This window comes from Neopelma chrysocephalum, unplaced genomic scaffold (assembly GCF_003984885.1).
Source record: "Neopelma chrysocephalum unplaced genomic scaffold, ASM398488v2 Primary Assembly neopelma1_26, whole genome shotgun sequence".
Taxonomy (NCBI): Eukaryota; Metazoa; Chordata; class Aves; order Passeriformes; family Pipridae; genus Neopelma; species Neopelma chrysocephalum.
The window spans coordinates 17969668-17991921 of NW_020897695.1; the positions used below are offsets into that span (position 1 = coordinate 17969668).

Below are 22254 nucleotides of genomic sequence, written 5' to 3' on the forward strand. Positions count from 1 at the left end.
TCGGGATGCCCTTATGGGAGATAAAATTAACTAGGGAGCTTGACTCAGTGGGGAACAAGACAAGAGACACCTGATCTGTAGATCCGAAGAGGTGCTACCCAGGCAAAGTTTTCAAACCAATATGAGACAAGATGTGATGTTTCAACACTCTATAATAATGGCCCATCTTCGCGAACGAAGATTTGGGGAAAGGTCTTTTTACCTTTCCAGCCTGTGCAATGGATTTTTTAGGTGAGACACAGCCTGCGCTGAACTGAGCCCACCCTTTAATCCTAAGGTTCATCTGCCGGGGCCAAGCAAGCTTGGACAATGGCAGTGAGGTCCTCAGAACGTAGGTTTGTTTAGAGTGTCCTTCTCATAGATGGATGGCCACACAGGGCTAACGACCTCCATCAGGCCAGGAGACCGGGGACTCGAACCCGTGGTCGCAGCAGTGAAAGTCCTGCATGCTAACCACTAGGCCACCAGGGGTCTCTCAACACTCTATACAGAAAATAAAACTACTTTTGGCAGAATTAATACTTTCAGCTGAAAAAGCATTGATATTGCTTCTCAGCAATGCAGTCCTACCTATTTCTTAACATTAAAAGCATAATTCAAGGTTAATGTTCTTACAGTGGTGGCTGATTTTGACAGCCTCCTATGGAAATTACTGCTTAATGGTCTAGCATTGGTAGTGTATAACCTACACTGGGGATTGGTTGACTGACTTCCTATAGTAGTAATTCATTTACTGACATCGTGGTCCTGGATTGGCTTTGCTGTCTGGGACAACAACATTAAAGGAAATTTTAAAATTATATGTGAACTTGATTAAGAAGATGTGTTCATGAACATTTTATAAGAGATTAAATAATTATGAATAAATATTATAATCATAATATGTAAGTACTGTATTCAAAGTGGTTATAAGATATGCTTAAAGACATGAACAGTCTTTAAACAAAAAGTCTTCCATTGTTTACTACCTTCTTACAGGATGCAATTTGCCACAGATTGGTACAAAATCATCCATCTAAAAAGAAATTTATTTTTATTCCATTTTAGCATTTTGAGTCTTCACACAATTCTAAGCAAAAGCTTTATCTAAAAGTATATGAAAGAAGATGCTCATTTTCCAAGCTCTGCAGTGACACAGAACAAGTTAGGAAAGAGCCTGCAGAATTTATTCAGTGATTGAGCAGAGAAAAGGTAAGAAGACAGGTAAAAGTATAATGGACTTTACTGATGATTTTTTCAAGAATTTTGGTAAATTTAGTGCTAGAGAAGCTTTAGGTTTTCCTGTTACCACATAAAAATTCTCCAAAACTCAAAATATCATAGCCACTGTCACCATATAGATGTATGAAACATGAAGTCAAGTTGTGGTCCCAAAGTGCTATAAATAATTTGATCATTCTGATAGATTTATAACCTCAATTTTATAGGAGAAAACTTAAATCACTCTGGAAAAGTTATGGAAGAGGCAATTCCATTTAAAAACTATATTTTACAGTAGACTGAACTTAAGTACTCCTAGATTAAAGTGAAAAGTCCTATCCTGAAAAGAAGTTCCCTGAATTGTGATGCCCTCTGCCATTTGACAGTGCATTGAAGATAAGCACGCAAAAATCTAAAGCAGTATACACTGTAGTTCCAGATATGTGAAAGACTCACTTAAAAATATCCCTGGGACCGGTAATTTATTCTTCTTTAACCTCTGCTTCTAGCTCATGCAAGTTGCTTCTCAGGCAGATGCTGTATCACTCATATGGCCACGGCACTGGCAGAGCTGCTGGCCATTGCCAGCTCCTGGCTGTTTGACGCTGCCACTGCTGGGGGGGGGACCACAGCCCCTAGGGAGGCACACTGATACAAAATTATATTTGCCTCCATCCTGTTTACTGTTTGTCATGCTTTTTATTTTAGGAGCAATCTTTGGTATTGCCTGACACTATGCTTGCACAGGGCCTCTCGCTCTGGGAATACTGGGACCTTCAGTCCTGACCTCAGCACTGCTCTGGGGCTGAACTGGAAACTGTGCAGCGCATTTTTCCAGAGCTCTAAATTTTATAAATTGCTACTTTAAATGTTCATTACTACAAAAAAACTTTAAGTAAATGGTGCTCTCTGAAATTGTATTCAGAATATTCTGTGATTCTGTGAGTTGGATTCTATGATCCTTCCAACTCAGAATACTCTATTCTATGACTTTTTTTTCTAAAAGGGTTTCACGACAGAGCAAAAATGTTCTGTATGTTTAACTTGATTTGTGCTGAGAAAGTAGTTTTCATTGTAGTTGTATTATTACAGGCATACAGGGTATTGTAACGAGCCATGAAATTCTCCTCACATGCACACCACCTCTTTCAAACGGAAGGATAAGAGGAAGGTTCACTTTGGCTGTGTGAGTGTGTTGGGCTCTAAACAGGAAGACGTTGAATCCCCCCAAGTTCCAGCTCATCAAAGAGGTTGATGCATGTGATTATGCTCTTTACTGAAAGAAGCTGAAGTCCTTGCATCAGTGCTCCAAAGTACTCAGGAGCTGACAGGAGCAGGTTGTTTAAAGGGTTAGGAAATACTAGAAATAGTTAAAAGATAATTTTCTCTATGTTGAATGCAGTTGTATGATGACTTGGAAATGCTGAGTGCTGACCAATGAAGCAACTACCCACTTGGAGGTCACAAGTGTATTATCTTCCTGAAGTTCTGCTAGATGGAACATCAAAGTCCTCAATCCAGAAAACCATTCAAGCTGCATGATTAAAGAGGGTCAAATGCAGCACAAACCCTGCTGCTGAAATGTGGGGGAGGTTTCCATGAACAACTCTTGTTTTCTTCTGTAATATTTCAAATGCTATGGGACATCAGGCATAAGGTGTAGTGAAGGGTTGCTCTGCAAACTGCCCTTTCAAGGCAGAATGTGGTGGTAACAGATCAGTTTTCTTCAGAAAGTAGTACCTATTTCTACACCAATATTCAGTGGAGTCATCCTCTCTTGACAGACTTGGCAAATATGAAAACTTTGGGCTTGCTCTGTAGAGGAACCCAGAACAGGAATTGTGGATCATTAGAAACAATTTTATGAAGCACAGTGCATGTCCCCAGAATGAACTGCATGTCTCGTACAAAACTGTCCAACTTCAATTTGAAAAAGGATGAAGTGAAAACTGATCCCAATCTGCCCCATAAAATGTACATGTACTCAGAACTCACGAACTTATTCTGAAGGTTATGATGATTTGGTCATCTCCCCAGTCTCCCTCTCCCCACACAGCTACTTTTATTTTTGTACTCTCTCATTCTGTCTGGTATCAGGAGTATTGAAAGACTGGAGGAAAAAAACAAATAGCAACAAAACCCCCTATTTCTCTTACAAAACTTGCACTGTCTCATGACATTTCTGGGCCAGTGCTGTAGGAACATAATTCTACTTTGCTGCTGGTTTAACATCAGTGAAATGTCAGTGTTGGTTCTTCTATTCTAAGGTAGTTATAATGATTCTGTTAGCCATACAGTCAGACACTCGTCTTCTTTCTCCATTACCTTTTTCTCACCAGTGAAAAGCACTGTCAGCATGGCACATGTATGGTTGAACACAGCTCGACCAAAATTTTCTACCTGGGAGCACATATATAAGAGATACAGAACTCATCAGGCTTTACAGGAATTGAATTTGCTCTGTGTTGATATTTGGAACAGGAATGTTAATAGGGATTGTCATGAATCAAGTACCAGACATTACTCTTAATAAATAAAGAAGCAGATCTGTGGAGCTATCAGAAAAAAAAAAAAAGTGCCACCTCCCAAAAAAAGCCCAGTTTCAACACAGGAGCTTTTAAAGAGTGGCAGCGTAAGAAGTGGAATCTCCCATCTGCAGTAGGACAGCTGTCATTGACTCCCAACTGCCATCTCTTATTTTTCGACGTAAACTGGACTGGACTTCTGTCACCTTTTAGCTTGGGACCAAGGAGAAAGTAATGCTGGTTACTCCTATGGCATTACTCTGTTTGTTTTTTTTTGAGGCTGAGTCTACAAAGTAACCTTATTAGTGAGCGCATACCTGTCTTATAGAAGCTGGAGACAAAATCCTGACAACTATGAAACCTGGCAAAGACACGAGAACTGGCACCAGAAAAAGGTTCTCTCCTTTGTGTTTCACAAAGCTGACTGAAATGACTTCTTACAGCTGTAAACATATCCTATCTGGAGGCCGTAAATGCCTTCTTGGCCTTGTTCAGATTTGGTAAACTAAAACTATTACTCTGTGATATTGCTTGCTAGTCCTCATTGGTATGGCTTCCCTGCACGATGTTCCATATGTAAAAAGCAGCTTTTTCAAAATCCTAAGCAAGGACAGTCATTGGAGAGGTTTCTAACACTCAGTGCTTGTACAGAGATTCTTTAGACAGCGTAGACAGCTGAATAAATCCTTTCTTGATGCATAATTTCCTTTCTTTTTTGATTTCTCATATAGTTATGAATATTGAATATATATTAACCAGAGCTTGCTTGTTCATCTTGTGGCTAAAAATGTGCTAGAAAGCACCTAAAATTGTTGCTACTTCCAGACTGTGGTCACAAAGATTAAGACTTGTTCACTGAGACACATCCTGGCCATAGGGCATCAGTAAAGGGTCAGAATCTCAAAGCTGTTGAACTGGGAGAGAATTTGAGTGCTCTGAAGGTGATAATGCTTGCCATGTACCTGGTTAGCTCACTCAGTGTTTTATTCTACCTACATAGTATTTAGTTTGTGAAGCCAAGAATTGGGATTTAAATGTATAGTTCTACATCCTGGAGTCTAATATTCTGGCTGACATTACTCTTATAATTTGTGATGCATGTTTGAACTTTCCATATGTGGACTAAAATACAAAAGTACAGCAATTGCTTGTTGACATTAATAGAATACAAACCTAGTGAGGATTTATTTCTTCTATATGAATACATCAGTACTCAGTATAAAAAAAAGCTTTCTTGAACAAATGTCTATCAGAATTGGGGGATAAGTAGAATAATATGCACCAGTGAAACTATGGGACCTGATCACAAATCAACGTAAAGTTTCCCGCTACCTTTGGTAGAACAGAATAAGTGCCACTAAAGATGGGATTAAACCACCCGATTCATTACACCTTCAAGCCTGCCTAGTCAATGCCAACAGGTAGATTCTGCCAGGAAGCAGTTTAATATATCTAAGCAAGGCTGAGCTCTGAACCTTCTTTTGCAATAGATCTGTAAAGCAGATATCTTTTATTCTATCTGCTATACCTGAACAAAAGTGTGCATGCCAAGGAAAGCCTAAAAATGTCAGGAAAGTTGCAGCTGCATTTCATTCTGCTCTGATTTGAAAGTACTATAAATCTTTCTATACTTACAGCCATTTGAACTGATGTCTGGGACAGCAGACTCAGAGTAAGGGAATGGCAACTGGTGCCATGTATTGTCTGCTGAATCTAAATGAAAAACTAGCTCAATTTCTAGTGGAAATAGCCATAATGGTTTGGGAAAAAAAAGCAAATAAAATGGGATGGATGAAGAAAAATGTGATGTCAAATATACAACAGACCAGGTTTCAAGATTTTCTGCCAAGGAGTCTATGGAGGTGCTCTTTAGGTAACCTCAGAGAAAAACTTTCATCTTTGCAAGAGCCATTTGAGAAATATTAGAGACTGTCATTTGATAATTGCACCGTATTCAGAGTAACAGCAGTGACAGGTGAGATCTGACTTCAATTCCTTCCTGTACCACTTACTTTAAATGTGAACAAATCCTTGCTTCTATCATCTGGTTCACCTTCTGCATTATCATAATAAAAACACCTCACATCACGGAGCTATTGTAAGGATAAATACCCTATCATCTTGAGAGGTGCCAAAACTACTTCAATAGCATAGAGGTGCATAAATATTGCACATGGGTGTCTAGTGTGAGAACCTCAAAACTCTGAATTGCCTTTGTACATGCATGCAACACCCAGCAATGTTGTTGAAACTGCTCTATTTATCTTTCATAAAATATCTTCATCCAGTGAACGATGACACCACAGCAGGCCTATTACAGTTAGCTGACAAAGAAATTGAAAGTTTATCACATTTTTTGAGCCAGGACTTAGTATTTTTTTTTAAACTTATTACTCTGATTTATTTTTTTTCTGCACATAAAATAAGGAGTTCCTGCATTTTATAAGTAGTTTGTTATGGATAGTAAGTACTACGGGGAAGGTTTGTTTTTCTTTAAAAATGAAAAAGATTTTTTTTTCCCCAGTGAAAGAATTCTTGCACTGACGTGCAATTTTCAAACCACCAGAGTACAACTGTGCATGTTTAGTAAGGCGGTATTGACAGGACAGAAGAATGGAATAGCTTTACAGAGCATATTTATTTTTTTAGAGTATATATTTACTCAATAGAGGATAAAACCCAAGTCCTGAAGTATGACCTACATGTAAAAAAGCCCATCTGCAGCATTCAGACTTATCATATTGGGAGCCTAAAATTAACAACCCCAGGAAAATTTCTCATGTAACTTTCAGCTAACAGATCACAATCATGTTGCATATAGTAGAGTTTTTTGTATGTAGGAGGGAATGTTGCCTTGATTTTCAGGGTTCTGTGATTATGAACTATGAAAGCTAAGAAGTTAGTTACCTTAAACCACTCTGACAATCACCACTCCAAAATTGCTTTCAGCCAAAAAAATGCAATGTTTTTGCAACAAGCAAAATAAATGGAATTGAATGGGAATAACCAGGGCAGAATTTGGAGGTGATCAAGTACCATTCCGAGTCCGTGGAAGGGTGCTGCTGCCCCTCACCTCCCCCTCCCATGTCATGCATGCACTCAGCCTAGTAAAAAGCTGGTTTTTCTCACTGAGATGTAGAAGGAAGCAAGAAAGGAAGAAAATCTGACTGTGACAACACTACTTGTAAGTGCTTTCAGGGTTCATGCAAATACAAACACAAACATGAAGGAGCTTAGTTCAGGCATTGGCATAAAGATTGTGAGAATTCACACTGTGAATCTGAGCTTTAGTCCAAAGAAGAAAAGAAAAAAGAGTATACACTCTTCTGGTCTCCTTGGTGCTTGTTGATGCAAATTGAGTAACTGCATAGAAATCGGGAAACTTTGAATTTGCCCTTTCCAGCACACCTGAAGGCACATGAGTCATAGCACTAGCTATTTAAATTTTTTTTTTTTTGGCCACACTATCTTGGTGGTTCGCAATTTCTTCTCCTACTGCTGTTCCACTGCATTTCAATACCAAAGGAGGAATGCTTTCTCCCTGGCGTATGTCCCGTATCAGAATGCTGCCACATGCCCTGCATTTGACCTTTGCTTTTTTTTGTTGTTAAAGGGAGGAAAGAGTTTGCTTTTTAAAGGAACAAAAATTAATTGTTTTCTCAGAAATGCTTTTATGATGATAGGACAGCTGTGGGAGAAACAAAAAAGAGAATTTATGCTTAAGGAAAGGACAGGGAAAGGTCAGAAAGCAATCTGCAAGACTGCAGAAACACTGCAGCTATTCCTCAGAGCAATTTCTTTGAGCAATGAAAAAAGTAAAGCCAATTGCATATGCCTCAAATACAAAACAAAAATAAAGTTAAAATAGATGTCAGACTGCATTTTTGCTCTTCTTTTTGTCCTTGTAAAAAAATAGTGTAATTTCCAGGCCACTACAACATCAATCATGTTGTGATGTGCTGCTAATAAGGCTGAAGATGATGCAATTTCTTGTCAGTCATCAGTCAGTGGCTCTAAGGATAGATTTCATCAGCAAGAGAACCCACAACAAGTGAGACTTGCTTTTATTGTGATGTGTGTTAATTACTCATGAGACATTATAAGGTAATTTCCTTATACTAATGATGGTTTTTTCCTTTCATTTTCCCCATCACTTGTGCTAGCAGTTTCAGTATGTAACCAAACCCAAAAAGTTTACCATGGGCAAGTGATTTGAATATCAGCATAAAACTTTGGGATGACAAAAGTTTCCTGTGGGAAATTAAAACCAATGGGAAGAGAAGTCTGTGTTATACTGAAAGATGTTATATTGTGCCACCTTTCGCTCCAGATGAGTTGCATATTTTTCCGGTAGTATCTCATATTGGCTTGAATGTGATGACTTAAAATGTCAGGCACTACTGATTATCAAATCAACAGATCTCCTTGGCTTGGAAGATTTACTCAGAGGAGTAAAGTTATGAAACCTAGTCCTAGTTTATCCTGCAAAGCACTAACCTTGTTATTTCTTGGCAGCAGTGAATGTGAATTCCCAGTTAAGACAACAAAGGGAAATATTCTTGCTTGCCTCATATTAGACTCACCCAGCATAATAGCAATTGTGCTAGTTAGAGCAGCCAGGACCAGTTCATCACTGTGTGGGTGTAACCCAAACTGTGTATTCTACACCCTCTATGTCATTTCCCAGGATCTGTTAACAAATAGACCATTTGCAGCAGCTGTCCAGAGCACACCTGACCTTTCAGGCTGTATGCTGGGTGTTAAGAAGCCTGTGAGATAGGAGGGTGTTCCTATACTCACACCCAGCCTGAGGGGTCATGTCTGCTAATGGCCCACCAAGGATTCCAAAAATATCTCATGACTCACAATCACCCATTGTGGAACTCCTCGCCCTGGGGGAGGTACTGGGAATTCCCACTCGAATCTGAGTGTATATAATCTTGAGGTTTTGGGACTTCTGGTCCCCCACCCGTCAGATTCAGAGGAGGACCAGAACCTTGACCGCACTGCAACCACCACTCTCGACCAGACTGCGACCACCACTCTCACCAACAGGTTTTCCCTCTCCCTTTACTTTGGACTCAGGGGGACCACATGGGGCTCAGCACAGGGGCCAACAAACACCATTCTGTTTGTGCTCCAGGGTGCTGGGTTATACATCTGGGTTTTGTGGGTTAAAACCAATTGTTTCTCCATATAATTGAATTTATTGTATTATTGTTATTAAATTGTGACTCTGATTTATAACCTCTTTTGAGTTGGGTTCATTTTCCCTGCCAGTTTACCTTTAAACCAGCACAGCAACAAATAGCATACAGCGGTGCAGGTTAGAAAACCACAAGTGACAAAGCAGTATTCAACTATATCCTTACTATAAAGAACGAAAAATGTTGAAAACAGATAATATAGTATTTGAAAACATGTTCACAGACATTTCAGTGCTTTTGCAGAAGGGCAAGTGTCAAAGTATTAGTAAAAAAAGGAACTGAAATAGGCATATTATGACCTTTTCATTCAAATCAATTAAAATATAATTTAAGTAATATTTTTATTTTACAGGAAAACACAAACACAGTCTATTTTGTGTAATTTATCCTCTAGCTTTTTCCCCAGTGCCCCATTGTTCTTTCTACAGAGAAGCCCTGTGAAGTCACCCACACTAAATCATACTTGGGAATATTGTAGATGAGTATATCAATTTTCAGCACTAACAGATAGGAAACTGGTAATTTGCATTTTGTACATAAGACCTTAAGGATTTAGAGACTTATTTTTAGTCTGGAATGGATTTGATATTTTAAGCAGAGATCTGATGTCATGTTTAAATGGCACAACACTGTATGGTAGAGAGATCCCCGGGCTCTCATGAGTACCTTTGAATGACTCAGTGCTGCCCAGCAGCAGTAGCTTACAGCAAGTTTTGCTGCATGTCCAAAGTATCACTGTCAGAGCTTGGGGCCTTTGGCTGCACTGTGAGAAGGAGATAAGGAGAATAGTATGATATAACATAATACTACTTCTGTTGCTATGACAGTGCTTATAGACCAGCCACAACCAGGGTTTGTCTGTGCTAGGTGCTCAATTATTCCCCTAGTGGTATGTTTTTATTCTGCTAGCTCCACATCCAGGAAAAGTAAAACACTTCAGCTTAGAGCTAGTTTTGGCAGAAGTTTGGGGTTTAACTATCCATAAGAGAAACAGAAAACATACAAATAAAAGTTAGTGTGATGAGTTTTGGCAATACACAAAACACTAAAAAGTGAATTCAGTGATTATGGCATGTGGCATGGCAGTAATTCTCTTTTTTTTTTTTTTTTTTTAAGTCAACATATGCGATCTGTAAGAGGCTGACACAGTTCCAACCCAAATGGGTCTCCTCTACCATAGCTGCATTAGTGAACAGAAATACTAAATATGCATTACCATTATTCATGATAAACCATTTGCTAAATTAATCAAAATCACAGTATTCACATTCTCAGGAATTGCTGTATGTACAGTCCTGAATTTGATGGACATGTTTTATAATTGGTCTTTGAAGTAACACAGCATCGTGAAACCTGATGAAATTCCTGCATGCAAGCACAGTGGAAGCCATTATGTAGAAAAGCAGCTGCTTCCCTTCTGCTTCACTAAATATATATCATATTTATTGGAATTTATAAAATAATCATGCTAGAGATTCATTAGAATATCTGGTGATGTGAAAACAATCCCTTAGCTTTTGGAAGAGGGTGATCCAATCTGTGAGCAACACCAGCAAAGCTTTGCTATGATAAAATGAAAGGAAGGTGGATATATATGGATATAAATGAAGGTGGTTGAAGTGTGTGGGGAGAAAACAGTCCATAACCCAGCATCAGGTAAAAAGATTGCCTATTTCTGTTATAAACTTGGTTTCCTCTAAGTGTGGCTAAAAGGGAGCAGGGTATGGATATTTATAAAATAATTCTCAGATTTTGGCTTGGAAAAAAAAAGGGATGTTAAGAAAGAGTTGGGAACCAGAACATCAAATGACAGGCTCTGTCCCCTACTGCCAAGTCAGCTTCATGAAGAGACTTCGGTATCTGGTGACAAAGCCTGCCTGCAGGAATCCTGGTACAGAGGGGAACGTAAAAGCAGAAGAACAGTTTGTGAGGCTATAGATTTCTTTAACATCATGGATACTGATGAGAAGAGCCTTCAATTTTTAGTTGAAACTCTGAGAAAGCTTTTAAAATAACTAGGAAAAACAACAGATTTGATGGTCAGAACAAGAAAAAAAAGTGGAAATAAATTAATACTTTCATTCTCACTTTTTTATTGTTTGTCCTAGTTAGAACAGCTGGGACCAGTTCATTACTGTATAGGTGTAATCCAAAACTGTGTATTCTATAGCCTTCCGTGCCATTTCCCAGAAACTGTTATCAATAGACTATTTACATCCTCTGCCCAGAGCAGCCTGACTCCTTGGGCTATAAACTAGGTGTTAAGAGGCCTCAAGACAGGAGGATACCTCCCTGTCCTCACATCCTTTGTGGTACTCCCTGCCCTAGGGAAGTACTAGGCATTCCTGCCTGAACTGGAGAATATATAATCTTGGAGTCTTGGAACTTTTTTAACCACTCGTGGGATCCAGAGGAAGACTGCAGATCACCGCTCTCAACCAAACTGCAGACCACCACTTCTCAACCAGACTGCAGACCACCACTCTCGACTGGACTGCAACCACCACTTTTCAACCAGACTGCAACCATCACTCTCGACTGGACTGCAATCACCACTCTTGACCAGACTGCAACAGCACTCTCACCAACAGGTTTTCCCCTCTCCTTTTACTTTGGACTCAGGGGGCCGAAAGAACACCACTCTGTTCATGCCCAGGGTGCTGGGTTATACATTTGGGTTTTGTGGGTTAAAACCAATTGTTTGTCTGTATAATCGTACTTATTGTATTATTTTATTAAATTGTTATTCTGACTTATAATCTCTCTTTTGAGTTGAGTTCATTTCCCCTGCTGGTTTACCTTTAAACCAGCACATTTTTGTATCTCTCTTTCCTTTGCTCCTTGCCTTACTTTCTCATGCAGACCTGTGTCCATACTAAACTGGTCTCATGCAATAATTGATTTTGAAAATTAAGAACATAATTTAGGCATTTCGAAAGGACTGACACAGGTGTGGGAGGTCTGTGCCTTCCCTTACCCTAGTAAATTCAATCTCTAACTCAGTTTGAGCTACTAAAAGACTTGTTCTGGTTACGAATGGACATAATTTTTAAACCAAATGCTGGCCTCCCAGTACTTCAGATACTCAATCCAAACCTCATATCTACATATCTTCAAATATATTTCTGAATGACTAGGTAGCTTTTGTTTAAATCCATGCGTTTTCTAAAGAAGTAACCATGACATTGTGCTAGTTGGAATTTATTGTTCAACAGCTCGAGACTGTGGAATACGGTCTGCCAGACTTGCTGTTACTATAGTCATTCCTGATGCATTTTGTTGTTGTGTTATTTGATTTAAAGAGGTAACATATAGTCCTAATGAGAGATGTGTTTTTAAATAGCCACATTTAAATCCTGGGTGTGTAATTTGACTTGTTAGCAAGAAGTATTAAACAAGATTTACTTCTTTAATTAATAAAAAGTGAAGCATCAATTCTATGGTGCTTTTTTTTTCTTATGCAAATAGTTCTCTCATACTCTGCCTCCTGCATTTACCTTTAATGCAAAATGGTCCATCGTAGGCAGTTTTGGAGCAGTCACAAGAGTAGCCGTTGTATTTCTCGACACATTTACCGCCATTTGCGCAGTACATCCCATAGCTCGTGCAGTGGCCAGAGCAGCCAGGCTTCACCCCTGGCGTGACTTTTGCTCTCTCTTCTAGGTCCAGTGTCACCCCGTTCATCCTTAATGAACGAATGCAGCCTAGGAATCCTCGCTGGCCTCCTGCAGCACCTGAGAGGGAGTGTAAAACTCTATGACAACACTGAACAGATTTTATTGTTGCTTTACATGAAATATCCTGCTAAGCTTGGGACAACAGCTGGAAATGGTAACTTCTTTAACAGGGCAAGGAATTGTCTTGTCCTAATGACAGTACAATCAATGAGACCTAACCTTTTGATACCATACCATAAATAAGCATAACTAGTAGATTTTTTTAGCAATAAGTGTTTGCTTTATGCTGAATAGACATTTGAGATTCTAGCCCTACACTGCAAGATTTCACTTAATTTCAGCTTCAAGGTTTTTAGAGATAATGATGGAAGAAAAGGGCTTGGCTGGATTGCTAAGGTACAGCCTTTCTCTCCATATAATTAGTGATGACTCATGCTAATAATAATGCCATATTATGCTTTGCAGTGTTACATTTTTCAAAGCCACAACAGGCAAAGAAGAAAAAGATTTGAATCTCCACCCTCAGTTACCATAGGAAAAACAGATGTTAATCTTCAAGCAACATCAGGTACACTGGTTAGTTGTCTGAACATAGAGTAAAGAATGTAACACTCAAAAGCTACACTTGAAAGTCTGAGTGGAGATAATTTTTCATAGCAGTTAATAAGAACTGTTCTTTTTTATCCCTAGTAAGCACTTGCTGAAAAATATGATTTCAGCTAGGAAAGTCATATCTGAGGCTGGATTAGAAACAACAATGAAAAAAAGCAAATTAAAAAATGCAAGTAAATAACAGTGAGTGGCTGGCATCCTTTCTGCTCATCTCTCCTCCCTTTGATTACTGCAGTGCCCTAGGTGCCAAAAAGTCCCCGAGGAGATCTGAATGCTCATCACCACAGAGCACAGAGGATGGTATTTATCTGAGTAGGGAAGAGGACTAAATATGAACCAGAGACAGCCACCTCAAATCAAGTGCTTGTAATTGGATGACTTGGACTGGAGAAGGCAAGGCTTGGTCTCTGCTGAGTGCACAGGGCAGATGGAATTCTGGTGTGATTCTATTCTATGTAAACTCATATACACTGCAGTGATGAAAAACCTTCTTTCCCCTCTTGGTGACTGTCCTAGCCCCTAGGACACAAAGTCATCATACCTAAGACTCTCTTGCTGGCCTAAAGAATAGATTATTCTACAGATTTATTTTATAGAAAGAGGAACAGGAGGCACTGAAACAATTCTTGTTTGATATTACTCTCCAGGGCCTGATGTTCAGGTGTTCATTTTGGGCACTCCCAACTCAAATTCACTCTGGGTTGGTCTCTGGGTAAGGTTTAAATCTGTTCTCTGAGAGGTGTGTTCCAATCACCAAGATATATGGAATAGATATTATTCAGAAAGAAAAAAAAATCCGTTGCAGATTTTGACATTCATGTTTTGGCAATATAGGTACTATATATTTCAAGACCTTACTGGTGTTGCAGTCAATTCAAAACTAACAAATAAAATCATCATTAGTAACAATTCTCAAAGAACTCAGACTGGAAAAAAAACGCAGCTCTTCCTGCTTTCGGCAAAAGGTTTGGTATTTCTTTTAAAAGGTTAAAGTTCTCTCTTTTAAACAAGTTTCATCTTTCAGCTTATTTTGAAACTGCCTTTTATTGACATCATAGCAGTAAAGGAGAACCTGAGCTTGTAAATAACACCTGCACATCTGGTGACACATTACACACAGAGTGCAGTGACACTGGGCTGATTACTAAGGCAATGAAGGCTTTAAACATCATTTGAATTCATTTGTTTTGTTGAATGCTGACTAACATGGGAAAAAAAAAGAGATTTTTTTTCTTTTCCCCTTCCCTCTTCTCTTGTTACAGTTATCTAGAGAGGTATGAAAGTGCTTCTTTACTCAACATTTCATGGAGTTCTGATTCCAGTTAATGACACTTGGCATGTCGGGACTTTGCAGCCCCAAGGCTAACAGGCAGAGAAATACAAGTGCTGCTGCAATAACCTGCGCAAAGTGTAGTGGAAACCAGTAGCTCCAGAAAGCAGCTGGCCTAACTTGTTTCCAGGGAATGCATTTGTGTAACACTGTGTGGTGCTTTCCTACATTGAATGGGTAAACAGCCCATGGGACTAAAGGGAAAACACCGCAGTGAGAGCCGTGAATGCAAAAGGATGAACAATGATCAAAACTAAAGAGGTTGGAAGCGCTGCTGAGGCTAGGATGGGCACTGCAGGCACATGCAGTCCTGGAAGGGCTCTGCAGAAGTTCTCACTTTCCTAGTGAATAAGTTTGCATGTCTGGTAGAGGCACTTGGCAAAAAATAAGTTTGGCACTATGGCCTGCTGGAGGTACTTTCAGCCAGGAGCTGCAGGTGGAGAAAGACAAAACTGACAAATTTCCAACACACAATATCATTCTCTTAGTTAATCTTTGTATTTATGGACATGCTTGTCTTTTCTTCCCCACCCCCCTGCCCCCACTTCCCTTCCGACTGCTGTCATGCAAGTGCTTGAGGAGCACAGCTTCCCACATTAAACCAACTGCTACTGGCCAGACTCAAGGCAAAGAATGTCCATCATGTGAGAGCAAAGCCTGGCTACCCACTCTGCATCTTACCAACATAGAGCTGGCTGTACAATTCCAGTCGCGTGTGTCCTTCTGTGGGTGCTTTCTGCACCTCCAGGGGTAACTGGTCTACCTGCAGACTGGCTTGTTTGACATTCCTCTCGGCATTGACCCGATGCCACTGGTCATCATTGAGCTGGCTGGGAGATCTAACGACAATTTCCACTGGCCCATTTCCGACATCGAATGAAAAGGAGACCTCTGTAGCAGCTGAAATATCAAGCAAAAGGTGTTTATAATTTGTTTACAACCTTACATTGTAAACACATTCACTTATACTACCTAAACAGTAAGCAGTCATATTGAGAAGAAATATGTATTGTCAAGTCCTCTTTCTGAATTTATAAGCACATTCAGTGCCTTCTAACTTAAGAAAGAGTTAGATTTTTAGAAGAAAACATCAACAGGCCCTAAACAATAATCTTTGATCTCTGCAGCTTTCCAGTTTCCATTTTTTTTTTTAGGGAACAAGCATTTTGATTAAAAATGGCACACAAGTCTAATTTTTTTTTTTAATTTTGAGAGGCAATTCATTTTTACAATGAACTAATAATGCTGTGGTTATGACCTATGTGAGTTTTTATGGCTGAAAAGGAAATGGATCCTTAGTAGGCACTACAGTGCTCTGTTTATAGTGGATGATTAAAATCAAGTTTAGAAATTTTGCAAATGTCCCTTAGGCCCTATTAAACACTCCTTTGGGTCATCCTGAGCAAACATATACTTGATACTTATTTATTAAATGGTGAGTGTGATTAATAATATATAAAATATTTTGGAATAAAGAAGTATAATTTTGACTTTCCTACTTATATTAATTTATATAACTTGGGGCTGAAAATTATATTCTGATGGTAAAACATCAGATGAAAGGATTAACAGGCAATGGATTATCCATGATAGCATTCACAAAGGAGGATACCAGACAAGTAAAAAACCCCAGAATTCCATTTGTTTTTCTTACATATAAAATAAAAAAACCAGAGCTCCCTTTTAATTCCTCTGAAAAATCTCAGGTGCCCAATTATGGTCTCAGTGTTCCAGCACAGCTGTGGTTTCTTGTTTGGTTGAATTAATAAAATACTATTGTAAAAATCTTACTCAGTGAAGGCATTAAATTGTGATAGAAGCATCACTCCATGGTCATTACTACTCATAATACTGATAAATAGTGGGAAATATTTTTGTGCATGGTCTAATAGATTTTCATAAGGTTATGTCAGACTTAATTGACAGCATTTTTATGAAACTGAAAGGATAGGAATAAACTTTTTACAGAGAATGTTCTTTCAAACCACATTTATTATATAATTGATTTTTTTTCAAAATTGGCTACTTCTAAAAGAAAAAAACAAAAGCTGTTGTACTTTCTGTTCTCTGCTGAATAAAATAATTTAATTTCTTGAATGAACTGCCTTTCATAAGCCATGAATTTAGTCTATTTGGCCTTTTGCACTTAACAAGGCACAAAATTTTTATGAGCCAATGCTTGCTGTTAAAGAAATAAAGATGTTTCATTTTAATGATGTTTTGTAACTTCAGCAGTTCTGCCAGTAAACTCAGGCGAATTAGGAATTAGAGTAAAACCTCTCCAGTAGTTAAATTGTATGTCGTGTTCAAGTCTATTTTCAAGGGTGTGTGTATAATTCTCCTTTACTTTTTGCTTTGAACAACCGCTTCAGATCTCTTCACTGTCAGGCTTAAAATGCTTCCCAAAAGCTGTACGTCTACAAGACTGTAAAATGAGAAACTTTTAACAGACTTTTGCTCTTATTCTGAGGCAGCTGATGACATTGTTAACGTTGCTCGTGGGTAACTTTACTGTTACTGCACCCAGGATTTTTGAAAACCTCTAGAAGAATGCTTCTTTGTTTGCAAACTCTTGGTCTTCTGAATGGAAGTATCTCTATTTTTTTAAAGGAAAGTTATTCTTCTTTGAAAAGGGAAAGTGTAGAAAACTGGCAAATAAAGATGTTTCAAGCAGTTCTGCACTTGCTTAGTCTAACTTTATGCATGGCTTTGAGCTGAAATTTGTATCACAGCCTAAAAGACAAACAATTAAATTTGTACTTATTGGAGTACATTATTCACTTTGAAATGAGTACCATTTGTATAAATTAATATTATCTTTTTATACTTAATCTGATAGTTAGGGAAGGAAAAGAATTTCAGAAAAATCCGTTCATGAAAGGTCATTTTCAGTGCATGTACCTTACTGATGTGCTGAAAGTTAGAGAAGATAATACAGCATCTATGGACTGTCCTGATCCTTCCACAAACAGCCTAAAAACATGATTCTCATACCAAAAGGTAGGAAACTTATTTGCTAGATTGATGGACTGAAAAAACATGAAACATGTCAATGAAATGAACTTTACAGATGGGCAGAGGCTTCATGACAGGATATCTCGTGTGCAAGTTATGTTGCTGGTTCTGAGTCTTCATTCTTAGTTCTATTTTCAGTGTATGGAATAAGGATGTTTTCCAACTGGGGACATCTCTAGGTAAAATAACAGGTACTTGTACCTTAATAGAAATGGATGAATATCTGACCGCAGGCACGTTAGTCAGAAAATGAAGACAAAAGAAATTGTACCACTGCCCAAAATGAGACAGGTTACCTGGTGACAACTGACAGGGAGAGGGCTGAGGTACTCAGCTTTTTCTTATCTCAGTTTTCACTGGCAATTGTTTTTCACACATCTTTTGAGACTCTGAATCTCAAGGCAGGGACTGGGGGAATGAAGAGTTCAAGGTCAGGTTGGACAGGACTTTGAGAACACCATGCTGCCCCCATTCCTCCTTTTTCCTCTATCGCAGCTTTACTGCTGATCAAGGTGTTGTCCCTTTGGTCAATGGTCAATTGTCCTGGCTGTGTCCCTTTCCAATGTCTTTGCTACCCTCAGCCTCCTGACTGGGAGAGACAAACCTTTGACACTGTGGAAGCACTGCTCAGCTATAGCCAAAACACTGGTGTGGCATCAATGCTGTTTTAGGCACAAATCCAAACCACACCACTATATGGGCTGCTGGGGAGAAAACTGACTCCATCCCAGCCAGAGCCAGTAAAACATCAAATTCGTTCAGAAGTTCAGCTCAACTACTTGTGCAGAAGAGTAGCAATTATTTAGCTTTTTTTCCTAAGTATGTTGTACTTTTCAGCTTCTCTGTGTCTACACATACAACCCTCTTTGACTCGAATACATTGTTGGTTGATGTGACAGTGGTATTATTCTGTCAAATGTTTGAATGTGGTGATTAAAATATGTCTAACATACATGTACATATGTGACTATTAATCCACAGTGACCAACTGGACCAGGACAAGGTTTTTTTTCAGAAAGATGCAGAAAATGAACTGCAGAGGTCCCAGAGATTTGTACTGCTCAGTCACTTTGTAGCTCATGAAGTGAGTTTTCCTAATGATAATTTTATTTTCTGTTCTATCAAATATGGTAAAACTCAAGCCAGTTTTTCTAAGAAACGAGAATAAGAATCAGATTTTGAACAAATGTCTGAAATTGCTATAATATGATATTGAAAAAATAAATGTGGGTTTTAGGTTATTCAGTCAATAAAAGGTTTTGTGATGGAAATTTCATAATATTGAATGAGGGTGAATTTTTTATGTGCTCCTACTACATATATTCACTCAATAAGCTGAGGTTTGTGTCTTAGTTTTACCCTTTCTGTGCTTTGTGTAATTACATATAATTAAATCTGAACACTTTCCTTTTATTGATTCAATTTCCTAAGGTCTCAGGTCATGGTCAGCCATCTGTTCAGAACACAGAAGAGCAATTTTGGCAAAAAAAATGCCCTTCTCACTCTTTGTTCTGTGTTCTTGTTTTTTAGCTCTATTCAGATCCCATCTTAAATCCAAGAGGTATTTGCCCATAAAAAGGAAGGGATACAACTGAGCCACTGTGCAGGATGAGGTGGCTAGGCTGGACGAGTGGGATAACAAGAACCTATAAAGTTCAACGATGATGAATATAAGTGCTTGCACCTGGGAAGATATAATCCAGGACTGCACCAAAGACTGAAATTTGCCCAGCTGGGGAGCAGCTCTGTGGCAAGGGACCTGGAGGTCCTGGTGGACAACAAGCTCAGTATGGGTGAACAGTGTCATGCTGCAGCAGAGAAAAACCAAATAGGATGCTTGGTAACATCAACAAGGACATCACCAGCAGAGATAGAGAAATTATTTTCCCACTCTTCTCAGTGCTTGCCAGGCCACACATGGATGTACGATGTTCAGTTTCAATCCTCACTAGATAAGAAAGATGTAGACAGGCTGGAGAGGGTCCAGAGAAGGTCCACAAAAATGGTCAAAGGACGAGGAAGCCTAGAACATGAGGAAAGGCTGAGAGAACTGGGTTTGTTCAGCCTTGAGAAAGGAGGCTTGGGGGACACCTTATGACTGTGTTCTAGTATTTAAAGGGTAGTTACAAAGAAGGTGGAGACGTCCTTTTTACAAGAAGTCACATGGAAAAGATGAAGAGTAATGGGTAGAAGTTACTCCCAGGGACATTATGATTGCACACAAGAAGAAAACTTTTCAAAATGAGAAGAATCAGCCACTGGGATAATCTCCCTAGAGAAGTGGTAGGTTTCTCAATATTGGACACCTTTAAGATTCAGCTGGATTTTGTGCTGGGACATCTTGTCTAGACCGTGTTTTTGTCAAGAAAATTAGACCAAATGATTCTTGAGGTCCCTTCTAACCTGATATTCTACGATTCTGTGATTCTATGACTGCACTGTCTGTAGGATTCCATGTTCTTGAGTCCTTCATTTCAAGGCTTTCTGGTAGATATGCTTCAGTTACACACAAGTTCTGAGGGTCAACTTCGAGGGAAGTAGCATGCACTGCTATGTCCTTTGCCATGTAAAAAGTCAGGTTAAATGAACTGATAGACTTTTCTGGTATTCAAAATCTATGACTAGCTTGATCTCCCACTTTCCTTGAACTCTTTGTGTGCAAGTATCTTCTCTCCCTGCTATTTTCTAGTTTGATTTTGCTGATATATTTCAGGCTAGGATCTCTAGCTATAATGAGGCTGCCAGTAAAGAAAGAGATGTTGATGGATGGTTGGATACTCAGAAAATGCTATGCAGTAGATGGAAGCTCTGAAGACACATAAACTGTGAAAAAAAGGAAGAGGGATTATAACCCTCCTCACAGCCAGTTTTTTTATGCCCATCTCTCTATTTCTCTCCTTCTGCCCCATTATCCTTTCTCCAAAACAAGTTTTCATCTCCTCCCTTGTACTTTGTTTCTCTTACCTCCCCTGATGTATTTTTATACCCTTCAAATGGGACTTACTGATGTTTTAGTTGACTTACATCAAAGGGAATAGTATCTAACTTCTTTAGGATCCTTTTGAAATCCAGTTCTTAGAACATAAATGCCTTGTTACAGCTAGAATCAGAGCTCACTTGCTTGGCTGTAAAACAGTACACAACGATAAGCTATAAACTGTAAACTAAACATGCCAGACAGATATTTGTTCTGTGAAAACAACAGCTTGAAAATATTCTATCTCTATAAGGGCAACATCTGCCAAATTTCTTGGACAGTTTGTTTGTAAATACACCTCTGATTAAGGGCTCTCTGACTAAACCAGTAGACAGAATTCAGTGAAATGATTGAAAATGAATGAAAACTTAATCAAGAGATAGAGATGCTAAATGTAGAAACATAGAGCTAGTCGTCTACGTATTTTTATATGAAATCCATCACCACAGTCAAAATCAGGTCTCATATCTATAGTCACTGGAATCCTTCCCATTGCCTTTAGTAGACTCTGGATAGAAAAGAGGGCTTTCTAGGATTTGAAAGCAATTTTCTTGTCCACCTTTCACACTTAGCTGAGTTTAAAGACAGTTTTACAAAGTCATATCTAAATTACTTTCCCTGGTGCCCTTATTTGCACAGGGCTGAGAGAGGCCATGCCAATGCTGACATGGAAACAGCATTGATAGGTTGTTCCTGGCTGCTGAAAAGAGGTGGAAAGGGCTACAGATGGTACCCTGAAGTGCCATATTGGAACAGAGGACATGCTTTAAGGAGGCCACTTCTCAAAGGACACAACTAAAAATTAAAGCTACCAAAGCAACATAACAGAGAGAAATTGTTGATTCCAAGTTGCTTGACTGCAATACAGAAATTACTGCGTAGCTTGGCTGTCTGTTCATAATCAGGTAGTTGTCTAAAATCATGACCGTATTTACAATAATTGGACTAAGCATCTGGATGGTTTCATCATTTATCTAATTACCAAATGAAATGTCCATTTGAATTAATGACCAAAAATGTCATTCATTTGACCAAATGACAGTGCACATCTATGCCCAAGACTGCAGTGATCCCTGAGCTAAGTGCCACATGAACTAGCTCTGGAAGCTGCACAGCTGCATCAGCATGATGCTGTGCCAACAGTAATTCGTTCTAATGAGAGACTATACTGCACCTAGGATCAAATCCAGCATAGCTGAGTGCTGATTTATGTGGACTTGCTATCTTTCTTAGAAATAGCTCAGGTATCTCTCTAACAGAGGGGTTCATTGTACAGGCTAGACACACTTTACGTTTTCCTGTAGGTTACAAATAAAACAAAGAAAAATCATGCAACTTTATACTCTGTTGGATCTTATGCAATCATTTATGTAAGTGTCAAGAAGGAAAAAAGGGTGAGTAAAGCTACTGCTTTGATTTAACATTATTTAACACCCACTTCTCATGCTATAAATCCATCCACAAGATACAATACAAGAACAAGTGAGGCTCAGTGTCTTTCTGAACCTTAAGAAAAACTTGATATTCTGTAGGTATGAACAATCCATCTGATCCATCATCTGAAATTTTTGAGCCAAGTAATAGACAGCCCTGCCAGAGGGAATGCAATACTGGATCTGATGTTCCCCAGTGTAAGCAAGCTAATTGGGGACATCAAGGTTGGAGGCAGCCTGAGCTGCAGTGATCATGCATTGGTGGAGTTTGCAGTCCT

The 22254-nt window shown here is 38.9% G+C and overlaps 1 protein-coding gene across 2 annotated transcripts in view; it reads right to left on the reverse strand.

The window, feature by feature from the left end:
* CNTNAP2 (contactin associated protein like 2) overlaps positions 1–22254 on the reverse strand; it is a 1044217-nt gene that overhangs the window by 74082 nt on the left and 947881 nt on the right. For both annotated transcript variants that reach the window (XM_027675789.1, XM_027675790.1), the window contains 2 exons: positions 15233–15451; positions 12430–12666 (listed from right to left, as the gene is read on the reverse strand). In XM_027675789.1, the coding sequence (XP_027531590.1) occupies positions 12430–12666; positions 15233–15451 (456 nt within the window). The remainder of the gene's footprint in view (positions 1–12429; positions 12667–15232; positions 15452–22254) is intronic.